General features: G+C 45.3%; 1 protein-coding gene across 4 annotated transcripts in view; it reads right to left on the bottom strand.

The window, feature by feature from the left end:
- Positions 1-5,130: 5,130 nt before the first annotated feature.
- Positions 5,131-16,147, bottom strand: part of LOC135911055 (creatine transporter-like) — a 112,473-nt gene continuing 101,456 nt past the window's right edge. For 2 of the 4 annotated variants that reach the window (XM_065443145.2, XM_065443146.2), the window contains 2 exons: positions 9,834-9,989; positions 5,131-5,638 (listed from right to left, as the gene is read on the bottom strand). In XM_065443145.2, coding sequence (XP_065299217.2) covers positions 5,174-5,638; positions 9,834-9,989 — 621 coding nt within the window. In that variant the 3' untranslated portion in view covers positions 5,131-5,173. Of the gene's footprint in view, positions 5,639-9,833; positions 9,990-16,147 lie in introns of those variants that run through there. The other 2 variants (XM_065443147.2, XM_070532351.1) reach the window with 2 other exon arrangements.

Genomic DNA, 16,147 nt, shown 5'->3' with positions numbered 1-16,147 from the left:
TAACACTTGCCTAACCAGATATATGCATGACACCAATAGTGTTGTACTTCAGAAAACCACATATAACTACAGTTTTTCGACGACCGAGAATTGTGCTCGACACCATCGGAATTTAAGTGTTGCCCACCGTCCTAGATAAAACTTCGCCCCGTAAAGACTTAGGTTATGAAGTCACAGCTTTGTCAGCATTGTGCCCCCAAACATCACTATACCGTGGCACATGGTGGTGGTGTTTCCTGGTTGCGAAGCTGTGAAAAAAAAAAAAACAATGTCTGCGCTGTGACGAGCGTGTGAAGACGGCAGCATGAAGGACACAGCATGGCGACAGTGAAACGGCTACGCGGGGTCAATGAAGGAGAATAAATTTCAGGTACGCCAGACACTACGACTGCGAAAACAGAGACAGCCAAAGAAATCTAACTCTTTAAAACAAAAGAAAATGCCACTTTCGGGTTTCCTATCGGTAAAGCTTCTTTTAATGCTCTGCTAGCGCGGCAACGGTGTTCTTCTTGACAGTTTTTTTTCGTCCTTGCGTTGAGGTCACCTGCAATAGCTATTACATCGCCGACAGGTCTGCAACTGACATTTGGTCGCAACGAACGTAACGGAACAGCAACTTGCGAGGATAGGAAGCGAAGAAAACTGCCAGAAACCTCACCTGCGCGGCGCCGCACGAAAAAAGAGCAATATGCGATATGCGCAATAGGTGAATTTTTGATTAATTTGAAGCCACAAATATAATAAAGGAATAAGCATGGGTCTCCAGAATGTCACCCGTTTATACGCCTTTGTCTCACACGATAGCTAACGAGATTCCTCACTATGCTATGCCCTGAATTGCCGCCCCGTAGCCAGTCTCGTGTTGTTTAGAACTTGGTCAGAGTAAGGCCTCGCGATTTCAGCAGTAAACTGCAAATAATTGCGCAAATGGAGAGGTTTCAATTGAATGCAAATAAGAAATAATGACCACGGGGCTCTGCACGCCCTCTTTCATGTCCGCTGGGCCTATCGTAGGCCTTCCTTCCGCTGACGACCGACAGATGGGGCCTGCGGCGAGTGACCGCGCCAAATTCAACGTTATACGCCAATCGATCCGTTCTATTTCCAGGCACCAAAGCAGGAACAACGGGGGTAAAGCAAGAATACCAAGGCACACACAACAAATTTACGAAAGGAAACGTTAAAATAAAGAGAGTGGAATCGACGAAAGAAAAATGCAAGCAAAAGCTGTGAATATGAAACGAAAAAAAATGGAGATCCCACGCACCGTGGCAATCGATGCGATGCAGAGCCTTTTGCACTCAGCTTGCCATCCCGATTTGCTTAGAGTTCTGCAAAACATTAGCAGATGGTAGCACGCGTTTGTGTAGAGAGAGAAATTGGGTCTGGCGCGAGCGAGTGCGACGACAGCCGACAGGCGACGACAGTTGCCGCTATCAACAGCGAAGAAAGGGTACAACCGCTTTTGTTGCGGCTTGGCCCCATCATGAAAGTATACCGTCTCATGACACACACCGTCCCAAAGCGCTGTCCCCCACGAGGAAGGTACCCGAGAAAGCACGCCGATCTTAGAGTGTCTCATACTGTCTCAAAAGACACAGAGCCCTCGTTCTCACAGTTTGCATGACGCATGCAAATGGTGCACAACGCAGTACATACGCGTTTGTATTTAGCCCCGTAACGACGCTGAAGTAGGTATTGCATCTGGTGCAGATAGGTGAGGAGATATCGTATATAGTCGAGCCAATACACCTGTTCGCAATGCAACGAGCTCCAATGCAGATGCAGGCGCAGTGTGAAGGTGACCCTAACTATTGAGGACGACGGCGCGAGAGCGCGGGGAGGCATCCAAAGCATGCATGGCATTATGCTTTGCAGAAATTCTCGGGGGTGTTTGTAGCAGTGACGCGACAGCTTCACTGTGTCAAATTGTGCTGATATCCAATTCTGCATAACGTGAGCTTATATAAGGACAATGACAAGACAATGATGCGGCGATGTTACGACTACGGTGTAATGCCCCGTTCACAGTGAAAAATTGCCAGTCCATGATACCATTGGCGACCAAAAAGTACCGTCGTTACGCTGATAGATGCGAGACGCATTTTAATCACTAGAAGAAAGAACCGCTTGTCATAGCCAGCCATAGCTCAAGATTGCGAGAGAACGGAGGGGATAGGGGCGCAAGCTGCTCTCATCCATCAGTTCAAGATGGATGAGAACATAAAATCGAGATAAATAAGAGATCAACTCGGTGGCCTTTAGGAAGTGCTCGAACCTTTCTACGTAGGATACAGCTTCCTCGTCTCCGTCCTCGCCGCCCCAACTCCCTACCTCCCATCTCCCCACGGCCTTTTGCGCGACGGAAGGCGGTGCTCCCCTCTTCCTTTCATTGCGAGCGCCAGCTTGATTGTTTGTGCCTCTTGCATGCTTTCACTCGCACATATAGCATACGACGCGCGGCGACGGTGTTATGGTCCTTGAATTTTGAGGCAAACCTCCATGGAGCGAACTATTGCGACGAATTTGACGTCACCAATAATCCAGCGCGGAGCGCCACCGCGTATTCGTCAAACTTGACTCCATGCAACCGCGTAGCGCCGGTAGCTTCGTATGCGTTGTGCTTTCGACGTTTCGTTCGCGTTGCAGCAACAGATTCGCGGATGTCAATTGGTTCACGGCTGTTGCCGCGATTCCTAAATCCGCCGTTTTCGCAGACAGCTTCCGCTGTCATTGAGTGACATGTGTTCATGTCTCACGCTTTCATAATTAGGATACGCCTCGAGTTAGATAACTAATTGCAGTTACCTAATAGACTATCACTAACAAGAAATACTGGCAGCTACTCTACTGTACTGTAAACAATATGCACTAAGTTTTGTTCGAGTAACGCGTTCTTTTTTAAATATTGGTCCATGATAGTTAATTGGGAAACCCTAAATTTATTTATGACCTTTGCAGGCAAGTGATGACGTCTCCATTTGTAATAGATGTTGTGTTTTATTACATATATATTTTGTTCATGAGTCGTTAGAATTGCTTACTGTAGAGAGAAAGGATACTAAAACGCACAACATTCGCGTGCATTTCGCACGCCATTGGTAAAAGACTGCCGAAGGGATCACCAAGTCTATATGTTTCTTTTCTTCGTGAAAAAAGCATGCAAACAATTTGACCCGTGCTGAACATACAGCAACGTATTTATTCTCTAGGCGTAGGCTGTCCATACCTTTAGAAATAATTTTTATTGGCTACCTACTCCTCTTCCAGAAATATGATGAACTTTGTCCTGTGGGTATATTTATGTATATTATGTAAGTGCCTGGTGTTTACAGTGGAAAATGAAATTAATGTTGAAGTGAGAAAGTACGGATGAGGCAGTCGCCGCTAGCGCTTCCAATGCGCGTCTTCCTATTATCAGGACTTGCAGAAATAAAGCGGCCTGCCGTGGTTGCTCAGTGGCTATGGTGTTGGGCCGGTATGCACGAGATCGCAGAATCGAATCCCCGTCACGGCGGTCGCATTTCGACGGGGGCAAAATGCGAAAACACCCGTGTATTTAGATTTAGGTGCACGTTAATGAAACCCAGGTGGTCCCAATATCCGGAGTCCCCCACTACGGCATGCCTCGTAATCAGATCGTGGTTTTGGCATGTGAAGCCCTACAATTTTTTTTTCTTTTTTTGCAGAAATGAGGACAAAGCATGAATTAAAAGCCGTTCACGTCCACGCCAGCAATGATGCAGTGAGCATCATTGCTGCCTTACTAAAACTTCAAGTGAAAAGTCAAAAGAAACTTCAAATGAAGGGTGACAGCTTTTCGAATGGCACTTTAGGTGTGTGTGTGTGGGGGGGGGGGGGGGGGGGTTGAGGGAGGGGGCTTCCGCTTCGCTGGAAGGCGGGGCCTCTGCCTCCCCTCCTCCCGGAAACACCGGAGGGGAATGAGGCCCCTCCGGAGTACCAAACATGTACCAAATTTGTACCAAACATGTCTGCTAGGGTGAAACCCTCGTACAATGCTCTGAACCAAGTGGTTGCAGTGGCCAAGTGAGGCAGAAAACGCTTTTGAACAAAGAAAAACGTGGCTCACACACGATACCCTCTTGCCGACGACACCTTGATATCGACGATAATGCACCAAAACCTCTCAGCCAATACAAGCCTCGCTTGGAAAGTAATTCACTGATGATTGCGATACTCCTTAGCGCGAAATTTGTGCACAGCTCGAAGTGTGTTTTCATTTTGCGAATTATTGGCTAGGGGACAATCTGGCTGTTGCGTTAGATTGGAAGCCGAGCGGAGGGTGGCGCCACCGCCTCGCCAAATGGGGGATCGCGAGAGGGAGCGCGTTGATGGCGCGTTGGCGCGATTCATAGCAACGCCGTGTTTCCCTATGTGGTACCGGAAGACGCGCTCTCCTCGTGCCATCGGTGAACAATGGAAACATCCCGCACGCCGTAGCGGTCCTCGCCACAGAGCCGGTCTCGCGCAGCACTATGCTTTCCTCATACTTTCGCCCTAACCTCCTCATTCGTTTTCCGCCACATGCTTCGGCCGCACCTTCTTCCTCCGCTTTGCTCCTCAACCTTTGCTATTGCTCTGAAAAAATTGTTAGGAGGCAGCAGTGTCAATGTCAATCATATCGCCACCGGCCCAACTCATTTATATCGTGTTTGGAATTTTGCGCAGGATAAACAGGAAGCACGGGCCTTTCACTGGTCCTCCCTGCAATAGCCAATGCTAAACGTATCACAGCATAACATGTCTATAGATTATTTATTTTGATAATGTTCATATTTTTCCTGCCATTCTTTTTCGTGCTTTGTATTTTTGTATCGTAAGTCGCTCCACCCTTTGTTCAGGTCTGTTTCTCCTCCTTTCTGTATTGAATTTACGTTGCGTTTTCTTGTTTGTGAGCTGTCGTTGTCATAGTGTTCCATTTATATCTATTGTTTGTTTTATCGCGTAAGTTGTCTTGTGGCCTATACGGTTTGATGAGCGACGAAAATGAGTGCCGGACAAGGCGGCTTCTTCAGCAATTGCTACGCGATGTCGTTTCCAGTGTACGGACCAGAGGTCAACCCTTATGTAAGTGTGAAATGAACGCTACAAAACAAAGAGCCGCAACCGTCTAAGGAAAACAGCAGCGCCAAATGCCCCAATCTGACTTCATTCACCGATCTAGTTGTTTGACGGGCTTCTCCTGATTACTGGAAGATGCGGAGTCTTTCTCGTCACGAAACGTTGCTGCCGTGCTGGGATCTGCTCCCGTGGACGTGGCGAATGCCTCTGGCAAGGCTGAATGCTGTTCGTCTTCTTCGGTGGCACTGGGACGCGTAGCTGGGTCGTCAAGCGCATGCGCAGAGGGCCACACAGTGACGCTATCTTTCCCAGGCATTTCGATTTCAGGTGGAGCGCAATGACTAGGTGAGGGAGCGATGTCAACGGCGTACTGCTCGCCCTGCCGTCCTAACGATGCCATGGTTAAGGCAGTGCCCGTCTGTGGCTGTTGCGAACGATAACGCGACTTTTTATGGGGCAGTGCGTTGCGATGCGCCAGGAATGTTAGGTAGCGCTCGTAAACCGCCGGTTCCTTGGGACCAAAGCCTGACTGCGGCTCCATGGCCAAGTATAGGTCCTGCGACGTGAAGGCAAGTAAATTATTATTGTGACGCATTTGCAGCAGAGCTACATAGTATAGTTCAATGAACGCTAGCAGTTGGGCTACATGGGTTTTTTTGCCTTTAGCGCTGTTATTCGCGCTGTTTTCTAAATAATGCTATTGTCTTGGTTGGACACCTAAACCTGGGACTTTTTTGATGTTCAAACACACACGCACATATGCACACACACACGCACACACATACAAAAACGCTTATACATACAGAATGCATACAAAACACATGCAAAAAGAAAAACACCGTGTGTAATACCCCCTAATGGGGTCTTTAAGGTAAATAAACGATATGAAATGAAAGTAGTGTGTTTTTTTTTCAGAGGAACTCCTAGGCGAGACGGAAACATTACCGCTTTGAACTTGAGTTGTAAAGTCTAAATAACTGTTCCTAGAAGCGGTTTTAGTAGGACCTCGAGGGCAATTTACCAGACAAATTTGGAACCATACACGTTTTATTGCACAGCTTTTTGATTACAAAGGTTAGGTTACGAAATCTTGAATATCACACTCAATTCGAGATATGCAAATAGTGTGCTTCAGTGCATGAAGCGACGTTTTGTTAACAAATTAATTGGAACGCCAATGCATTTCACTGTAAAATTCGGGAATTTATCTCAAAAGTGGTGTTATCTTGGAAATTCGTTCCAAATGGATCTGGCTTGCGATCTCCACGGTTAGAATTTGTAACTTTCAATATGGACCATAATGTAATTGATTAAATACTTAATTAGTGTGGTTTGATTAATTAGTTGGTTTTGCATCTCACTTTTCTTGTGCAAGTATTGTCCGCCGCTTCAAGTAGACAAGTTCATGAGCTATAATCTTCCGCAGGCGACTTTGAAAGAATGTTGAAAGTGTTCAATGCAACATCGGGTATATATATATATATATATATATATATATATATATATATATATATATATATATATATATATATATATATGTACGTGTATATACGCAGTGCTACTGCGATGAACTTCCGTAATTTTTAAAGGTCTGTGGAAGATAGCATGTTCTATTCCATGAGCCAAGATTTATTCTACTCGAAGAGGCGCGCATCACCCTCGCAGAGAAATAGAACTGCGTATTTATTTATAAATTTATATGTGCCAACCTACTACGAGATATTGGTGGGTATGAAGGCCGTAATGGATTTATCTGTGACTGTCCATGGTACTTCGTTACAATGTAAACGCAACATCCAGGGTACAGAATGCGGGCTTGCCCTCATCGCATCTTTCTGTGCCCCGTGACTTGCATATGCATTGTACCCATGCACAATGTTAAATGAATTATCTAGTCCCGCTGCTGTGGTCGCAAGTTGGGCTGGCTAAAACTAATTGCGCCATGTTTAACGTTAGATTACACAAATAGCTAAGAAAGTGGGCAAAGGGACAATCGCAGCCATAGATCAGTTGATCGGGCATCCCACGCATTTTGTGCAGTTTACGTGTTGGACTCTCAGCCAAGGCGTGTTGCGTTTTCTTCTATTAATTGTACATAAGAAGGTTAGGCGTTTCAAGAATTCAGCTGTGGTCCCTCAGCGTTTCTGTACTTCAATACATTAAGTCTTGTACGCTAGGTTATTATATATACATACATATTGATACATTTAAGGAATATAAGCAACATACATACATACATACATACATACATACATACATACATACATACATACATACATACATACATACATACATGCATGCATACATACATACATACATACATACATACATACATACATACATACATACATACATACATACATACATACATACATACATACATACATACATACATACATACATACATACATACATACATACATACATACATACATACATACATACAAGTCATTCTATATTATGCAGCCTACACCGAACCATAGCATGGCCCCACTGTCACAAAATTACAGCGCATGCGTGGTTGACGGGCACGTACAATTTTAAACAATGGGTGCCTCTTTGTGAGCGAACTCGGCTCATTTCTTTCGAACCAAATGTGGTGACTCCAAGGTACCAGAAATACGGGATGATCATTTTTAGGTTCCCCGGAATTTGAAAATATCGCCTCTTCCAGATCACATAATTCTAGTCCTTGAGCTGGATAATTCGGATATGGCGTACATTACTTGCGCGACGAATCGAAACACACATCCAACTAATTAAAAAGGTTAGTAATTAAATTCTTAATTCCTTACTGTACGGAACATTGCAATTTACGAGTTGCAGCCGATGAGTTCGCAAGGCGTATCCACTTGGAATGAACTTCCAGAGCGGCGCGAATTCGGAGACACGCGCCATCAAACTCGCCGTTCACATCCACTGTTGTTCCACCTACTTGTTAAGAAAACGCTCTTTATGTATTGAAGCACAACAGTATATGGAACGCCCCTGAATTTCACCCTACACTTTTTGAAATAACACCTCGCAAATGGGTCAGCCAGGGGCTTTATTATAAGTGCATACGTCTTGCAAACTCACCGGCTGCAATTAAGTAATTTGAATGGGTGCAGTAAAATCAATATTTAAGAAGCAAATTTGTACGCTTTTGCGAATCAGTTGAATATGTGGTTCGATTTCTCGTGCTAGTATTGTCCGCCTCATCAAATAATCTAACTGAAGGAGAAGAACTACGTTATCTGCCACCGTGCGTTATCAAAGATTCTGGGTGACCTAAAAATTATCACCTCGTATACTCAGAGCTGACGTGAGAAGCGTGCAGAAAGAACACGGAACTTCTCGCGAATATGTCAAGGACCGGCGAACCGTCAATAAAAGAGATATATCATACTCAGTCCAAGAATCACTTGTTTGGTGTATTTTTGGCAATTTTTATGAACAGACAACTTACTCGCGTTCCACTTGCTTGCTGCCTGCTGTCAATTTTGCTGTTGTGTCTCTTACCTATTACGTTAATCTCTTGCTGGCGTAGAAAATCGGTATCTGATGTGTTTTACTTTGCTGCTGCGTACGCATTTGCTTTCGTTTTATCGCTCTGCTGCGATCTTCATAAGAGTGTCCCCCAGATCAATGAGTTAACCCGCGATCATTTAAGCCGTAACATGTCAAAATAGACACGAAAGCTGCAAGTATGACAGTTGAATAGCGCATGTATTTTCATTGGAAGAACTTTAGAAACAATACATTCAAGTTCAACTTATTTTTGCACTGCGGAGGTTATGCGAAACATTACTCTGGATATGTTAATGAAGAGAACACCTAGGCTCTATTGATTTTTGAATATAAAAATTTGTCTAGACTAAATTGTCGACACCAATGTTTAGCTATGACGTAACTCTGGGCTCGCCGCATCCTAGGTTTTTCAACGCACCGCGTGCGCCGTGAGCCCGGGCCGGGCTCGAGCCTCCGCGCTTGGCGAAACAGAAAGAACCAATCAGAACACGGCGTAGTTCCGAGTGTCTCGACCGCATGACGGCTTGTCGTGGCCTCATGCGGCAGTCACGGCCTGTACGCTATGCGTGGCAGCGTGGCCTCCCAGATTGCACGGGTCAGCCGTCGCACTCTCAGAGACCACGCACAGAAGCTACGCGTTAGGTCATGCAACAGTAGTGCTTTATTTTGTTTTGTTTTCTTTAGTTGAAGTATAGAAAAAAATAGCTATTTTTGCGAGCTTCACGTATGACGCTTCCGCTCGTGTATGAAAGGTATAATTTGGCGCAGATGCTTCCATACATTTGCATTATCTTAAACTAGGCTCTTGCATGGTCCAATACCTCGTCGCAGTTCGCCTGGAACGAAAGCAGCTGATAAACGGATATTATTATTTATTTATTATATTAGTGAACCAGATATTTAGATATTAATTTAGGATATTAGATACTAATTTAGGATATTAGTGTAACCGCAACCCTAACACGAAGTTCTTATACTCTTTGCATAGTATAACAACTATAAGAAAAAGAAACGTAAAATGAATTTCAAAAATATTCATAAACTATACGCTTATCGGACTAAGGCTTTGAATGTTATACCGTAACATACATGGTATTGCCTGTAAAATTTTCAGCTCTGCACAAGTATTTTGTTACCTTTTGGAAAAGTGGATGTACTGGACGAAATGATAAGAACTAAACAGAATTATTGAGGGAAGCAGCAAAAGAGGCGTGGATGCAAGCATCTTTATGCATACTCACGTAGTGATTTTCGGCCAAAGTGAGAAGGACAAAGGCTCCTATGAAAACCACAACGGTGCCGAAAACACCCATCTCGGTCATATTCGCCCAGTCCGGATATAGCGTACTATCGGCGCCCATTTGTATTCTGGCCAGAAGAGACGCCAAGCCTATGATCTGCGAACAGAGTTGAGTAGTATCGCAGTTTCCGTGTGCCACTTGTTTACGAAACCAGCAAAATAGCATTTGAAATTTTGCATCTCGAGCGAGGCTTGCTGTCTGCAGCGAGGTATTCCCACTCGTTAGTGTCACGAGAGACGCTCAGTAGTTGCGCTAAACCTGAAGCCCATTACTGAATCACCGCACAAGGGTGAGGAGGATGGGAAGCAAAAAAGCAAATGGAAGAGCGTCCGTGCACGAACAAACTTCACAGCTATACGACATATTCTAAATCACACGCTAACTAATGTAACCTGCCCTTGATTCACGTGGAGAACGGCTCACGCGCGGACTCAAATCAGTTTTCGCATGAAATTGCATCTACGTTGCTTGATGCCTTAAAGTATTCTTACTTAACCATATGTTATCAAGAAGTAAAGAGAGGCTGAGTTCAAATTTTTCACTGACTGTGCCCATTTGTTCAGAATATTTCACGAGATGACATCTGCTTTTGATTTCATTTATCTGCTTTGATTCCTGTCTTTGATTTTGCGATCCCCGTGAGTCAAAAGACGAGCGCCCTCTCACTATTATCACATTCGGTGATCAAAAATCACGCTATACGATAGCACTTTTTTACTACAGACTAGAAAGGATTTATTTGGCTCTGAGCGCGTATAAGAGCTTCGAAAAGCAAAACCGGCTGGTATTAAGGATGACCATGTGAAGCAAACAGACAACGAAGTCAGGGAAAGGATGTCACAACTAATCTCCTTTTTATTCCATGTGAAATGTAGAAGTAAAAAGGAAACGGAAATAATTGCGGACGAAACGATAACTTGCCGCAGGACGCGAAATGGAATCACATCTTCCGCGTAGCGCGTCCCGTGATTTACCGTGAGGCTATCGTGCACGGTGACAGGTTGACCATTAACTTCATGGGGCACACCTCTATATGTACAAGATTAGCCGTGGAATTTTTTCTATGAAGGTTTCGCAGCCGCAGCCATGGCCATGAACGCGGCTGGCTAATGCCAGCATGGCTAAATTTGTTCCCATAAATAAATACTAAATAACGTTAACGGGATAATGGCTGGCACGGTGGCATAATTGTAAAGCGCCTCAGGCGTACTGCTGAAAATACGAGTTTGTCTCTTACTTGCGCGAAGCCCTTATTTCGCCCACTTTACCATTTGCCCAGTTTTCTCGACATCTAAACGCAAAATAAGAGTTCGTTCCCGCCAGGCCTTCCCCGGCTTTATTGCCGATTTGCTACCCATAGTTCTAGTGAAAAAGTATTCGAGCCCAACGCGACGCCTTCTCTTAGGTGTCAGGGATTTGTAGAAAATGTGAATAACGTGACACAACATTCAAGCGATAAGATCCCCCCCCCCATGTAATACCCTCGTAATGAGGGCCTTTGGGGGTATTTTGAATAAATAAATAAATAAATAAACACGAGAGTTGGCATCGCGTATGATGTGGGACAAGACATTAAACGTTCATAACCGTTATACCGCGTGTCCCACGTAACCGGTGCCAACATTTAAAAATATGCAAGTGCCACTTATCGAGAAGGAACGAGGGTAGTGTTATTGTTTGATGTTGCTACGAAAAACGCAGGCTATTTTTTTTAACTTCACCTAATTACAGGATTAGTTTTTACTAGCTAACCAACCTCTCAAAAACTGTATTCAAAGCAAAAGTGTCACTGCAATGAACAATGCAATAATGAACCATCATGAAGAATTCCTGATCGAGCTTGCTACAAGTGTATTTGCAAGCCTGAAATGAAGCCTGCGAGATGCAAAAAAAACAAAAAAAAACCTAACGTGTGAATAGTAGCGCGGCACTGTTTTGTATTCAACGGATTCCGCTATTTCGTAGACCTCGTATATCTGCCGCCCTAGGAGCGACTTCCTTCCGGCGATACTATTTCCGTGTCAACAATACCTCCGATCAATAGATTATGCTCACGTAAGCAGGAATCCCGAAGGACTCAAGCCTTGCATATGCCGGCCCTGCTAAATGCATGGGCTACTAATACCGTTCGCTTTAAATTTTCACTTATTCTAACTTTTAAAATAATGCATCATTTAGATATCTGACATCTTACATAGCAGTTTAACAATACGCGTGTTACGATATGTAAAAGAAACGAGCAGACTCCATGAAGCTGCTTAAGTCTTTACGGCGAAAGCGACTTTGCACATGTGGTAATGACAAATCACAGAGGTATTGGGACAAGTACATTGGCAAGATGAGATTTTGTGATCGTGAACAAGTTGTTGGAAATCTTGCAAAGAGCCTTCGATGGCTATTCATTCCTTCCTTGAACGACAAGACTGCTGTGTGACTGTCATGACTGAAGTGCGCGAATGTTGCTTGAGATGCGAATTGGTAGAGAAGAGAAGAGAAAGATAACGGGATACGCGGTTATGAAGTAGATGAAGAACGGCCTAATGAAGTAGTTGACGCCGAACACTCTAGGGTGGAACGAACGAGCGAAGACACAAAATATCAAGAATACTACAGTCAACTGGAGACTGACATAATGTCTGAAAAATAAAGAGAGGAAAGAACGAATAAAAAAGAAGCAGCGCAAAACCAGCCAAAGGGGTGGGAAGACGCTGCCGCTGCAAAGGGCACGGAGAAATCTATCGGGCTCTGTGGCGTCGCGACTTCAACCCTGCCAGGGCGGTCCCCTCTGTGGCAACTACGACCTCCTCCTCGCCAACTCTACTGGAACTGGTATGCCTGACATGATTACCTTGCCTTCGCCTTGCGGCGACCGAGCCACACTACAAGATCCGTCGCGTCGATTTGTCTGCTGGCGCCGCCTAAGCAGCAGGGGCAACACCCATCGCTTATTATCACCTTCGGTGCCAAAGGTTACGCTTCGCGCTGTACTGTATCAGAACCTTGCATGAAATCATGATGACTTTCTGGTTCAGAGTAACTATCGTGTGCCACTAAACTATGTGTACTGATCTCCCATTTTCTCGTGTGTTGTTGGGTGCAATATAGCTTTCCTTTTGTTTCCGCATACTAAAACGCCTTCATATTCTGACGTCGCGCTAAGGCTTTGTCGAAGTAGCGACACGTTATCCCAAAGTACCTCGACACAATTGGTTTAAATGCCTAGGATTATAAGATTAGTGGGTCGGAAAATTCCCCGTGAGGGCAGAAGACACTGCTCCAAATTCAGGGCGACAATCCGCAGCTTAATCCCACTGTGACCGCGGTTGATGGCTGCCATCCGGAAAACAGTGACACAAGGATTGATTGTCCGCGACAAGAATCGGCGTGCCGGAGGAAACCTTTCTACGAGCCCGTCTACTTTCGCCGTTAGCCATAGGTCTTACGTATAAAGGAGGCCTTAAGAAGAAGCTTTAGCGCGGGCCCAACTCCGACGCGGCCTATTCAAATAAATGTAAAACGCAAAAACATTTTTATGAGATAACCCCGGCACCGATTTTAACGACATTTATTGCATTTGAAAAAGAAAGCTTAATACTAGTGACTGTTCATCGCGGAATGTCCATTTAGGTCCTGAATTTTCTTAAAAAGATTTTAAAAATTTTGAAAGTTCGAAAAAAAAAATAGAAGCATGAAGTTTACAGATTCATAGCTCTGCATACAAAACAGATATCTCGGTTATGTAAGCCGGATCCATTAGATCATTGAAAGCGGACAAATTCGATACGTGAATCTTCCGTGAATTTGTTGCGTTGTTAACATGGGTTCTGCAAAAGCTATATATTTCCATACTACTAAATTTTTTGAAATTCATGCGCAACATGTCAATTTTGTTCGCTTTATATGTAATATTAGATGCAATTCACAGAATTGTATTATCAGTTTTTGTTGCTGAGTTACAGAGTTGTAAACTTGATAGTCTCGTTTTTTTTTCAAACTTTAGTTTTTCCAGTTTTTAATAAAAAATTGACGACCGGAATCAAAAATCCGAAACCAACAGTCACTAGATTTTAAGGTTTTCTTTTGAATGCAACAAACCTTGTCACATTTGGCACAGTGGTTGCCGAGAAAAACGAATTCTCCTTTTACGTGTATTTAGATAGGAGCACCCGAGCTAAAGCTTCCTCTTAAATGTAGGACAAAAGGGGGACAGAAAGCAGTATGCGACGTCCTGGTAAACAACAGACCAGTGAGAATAAGCAAGGTCAGTAAAGGGAAACTTGAAACGAGAGTATGTGCCACTGGTGCATTAATTACGCTTGCACTCGCTGCCATGCTCCCTCCGCTGAATGTTGATAGGAAACAGCCGCCACAGTGTGGCTGAACTGAAGAAAAGGTAGACGACCTGTTGTCTAGTGATGTAACGTCGCCATCTTGGTCTCTGTTGGCTTACGTCTAAATATATTGTAAATAGCTCTGTACATCAGCTACAGATAGCCTAATTTGGTGGAGGCGGATGATCCCCGTACCCGCCATGGCCCTTCGCATAGGTCACAACGCCGACAATGATACTTCGGCTCTTGCTTGCGGCACTTAACCTCGCAAGCCTCTATGCGTGATGCCACGACCTACATCTCCATTTCACCCTGTCGTGTACCTGGCGTTTTCACCGGAGTCGGAAGCCCTGATGTTGACGAGTGTTTCTACTTGTACTAACGTGTCAGCACCAGTTATAGGTGGGATCGAGTTATTACGTTTTTTTACCTCAACTGTACTCCACGGTCGTGGATTCCACTGTCACGAAGGGGAGGTCACGAGTGCACATCCCTTCAATGAGAACTCCGTGGCCTTCTTGGCAATTCGTTTGGTCGCCAACTGAATGCAAAGAAGGCCCTTCCTGCACGTGTACAGGCGTCGAACGAGTCCTACGTGTCACACATTCTTGACGTCTTGGCCCTTCATAGCAAGGCCGACCTAAACGTGCTGGTGGACGATAAGGGTAGCCACGTCCCCAAAGGCATTACTCACGACGCGCTCAATCTACTGGTGTTTAGCAATGTCACCCGGATTCATATGATCTTCAAGGAATGCCACCACCTCGACCATGCTAAAAGCCACCGCGTATTGCCACACATCACGCGCCTTCCCAACATAACCGCTGCGTCATCTTGTGACGACCTCTTTCACCGACCCTCATGACAACTTAACCTGCTTCATTCGTCGTGAGGTCGAAGCAGCACAACCAGCATCCACTTCATTCCAGTCATCTGATCCTTCTGGGGTGAAGATCCCCTTGATACAGGCGGTCGTCCGCCAGGAATTGTCAAACGTCGGTCTTCCCTCCGTTCGTCCCGGGCGCTATGTAGCTCTTTATTCACCCATCTTCCTACTTTTGGACAACGCAACCCACTCGAATGGCGCACCCTTGATTACAAGCCGATGTGTTTCAACTGTAGACGCGTCGGTTATACCACTCCCCACCACCCCACCAGCTGGACTTCGCCGACATGCTATTCTTCAGCCGCCCACCCTCGTCCCTCTAGTTTGCCCTTTGCGATCGCGTGGTCTATGCCCAACCCTTAACCTGACCCTGCGATACCTCTGACAAGGCCCCACTAAGCCTACTAACCTTCTCCATCCCCCCGTTAACCTTGTTCGCCTCCGTCATGACGTGCTCCTCCGATCTATTCGCAGAAACCCCGATCAGAAAACTAGGCAGTGCAGCTTCTGGAGGCAGGCACGTACCCAAGGGGGGGCCCGGGACCCCCCGGGCCCCACCACCGAAATCAAGTCGCATACCCCCCCTCCCCCCTCCCCACCCACGCCACCACTCCTCACACATTCCTAAAGCGCCACCAGATCAATGTTGAGACTTGACAGCTGTTCATCGGTCAGCATTATGCTGCCTTTTTCACTCCTTTTAGACGGCGGTAGTTATCGGCACCTCTTGTTATGTGAAGGACAGGTTTCTCATAGATTCCGCACCCGCGCGATTAACTCGAGATGCGTTCAGTTGTCACCATCTATGCAACCGTCACGCGCATAGCTGTTGCTTTTGTTAGTTCAACCTTCTGTGTTTAGGCTGATCCTGGGACCAGGAGAGGGATGCGGCTGTTACTGAGTTGGTCTGTACTCTCATGGAACTAGTTGCGGCCGGAGAAAACACCAATTGCGTTTAACTTTTCCCTTTGCTTCATTATTTTCTTGAGTTACGGCTCGCCGCAACCCTGGCAGATGCCCGGAACCATATACACGTG

This window comes from Dermacentor albipictus, chromosome 1, assembly GCF_038994185.2.
Source record: "Dermacentor albipictus isolate Rhodes 1998 colony chromosome 1, USDA_Dalb.pri_finalv2, whole genome shotgun sequence".
NCBI lineage: Eukaryota > Metazoa > Arthropoda > Arachnida > Ixodida > Ixodidae > Dermacentor > Dermacentor albipictus.
The sequence above is the reverse complement of the archived record's forward strand: the minus strand, read 5'-3'. Positions and strand labels throughout refer to the sequence as shown.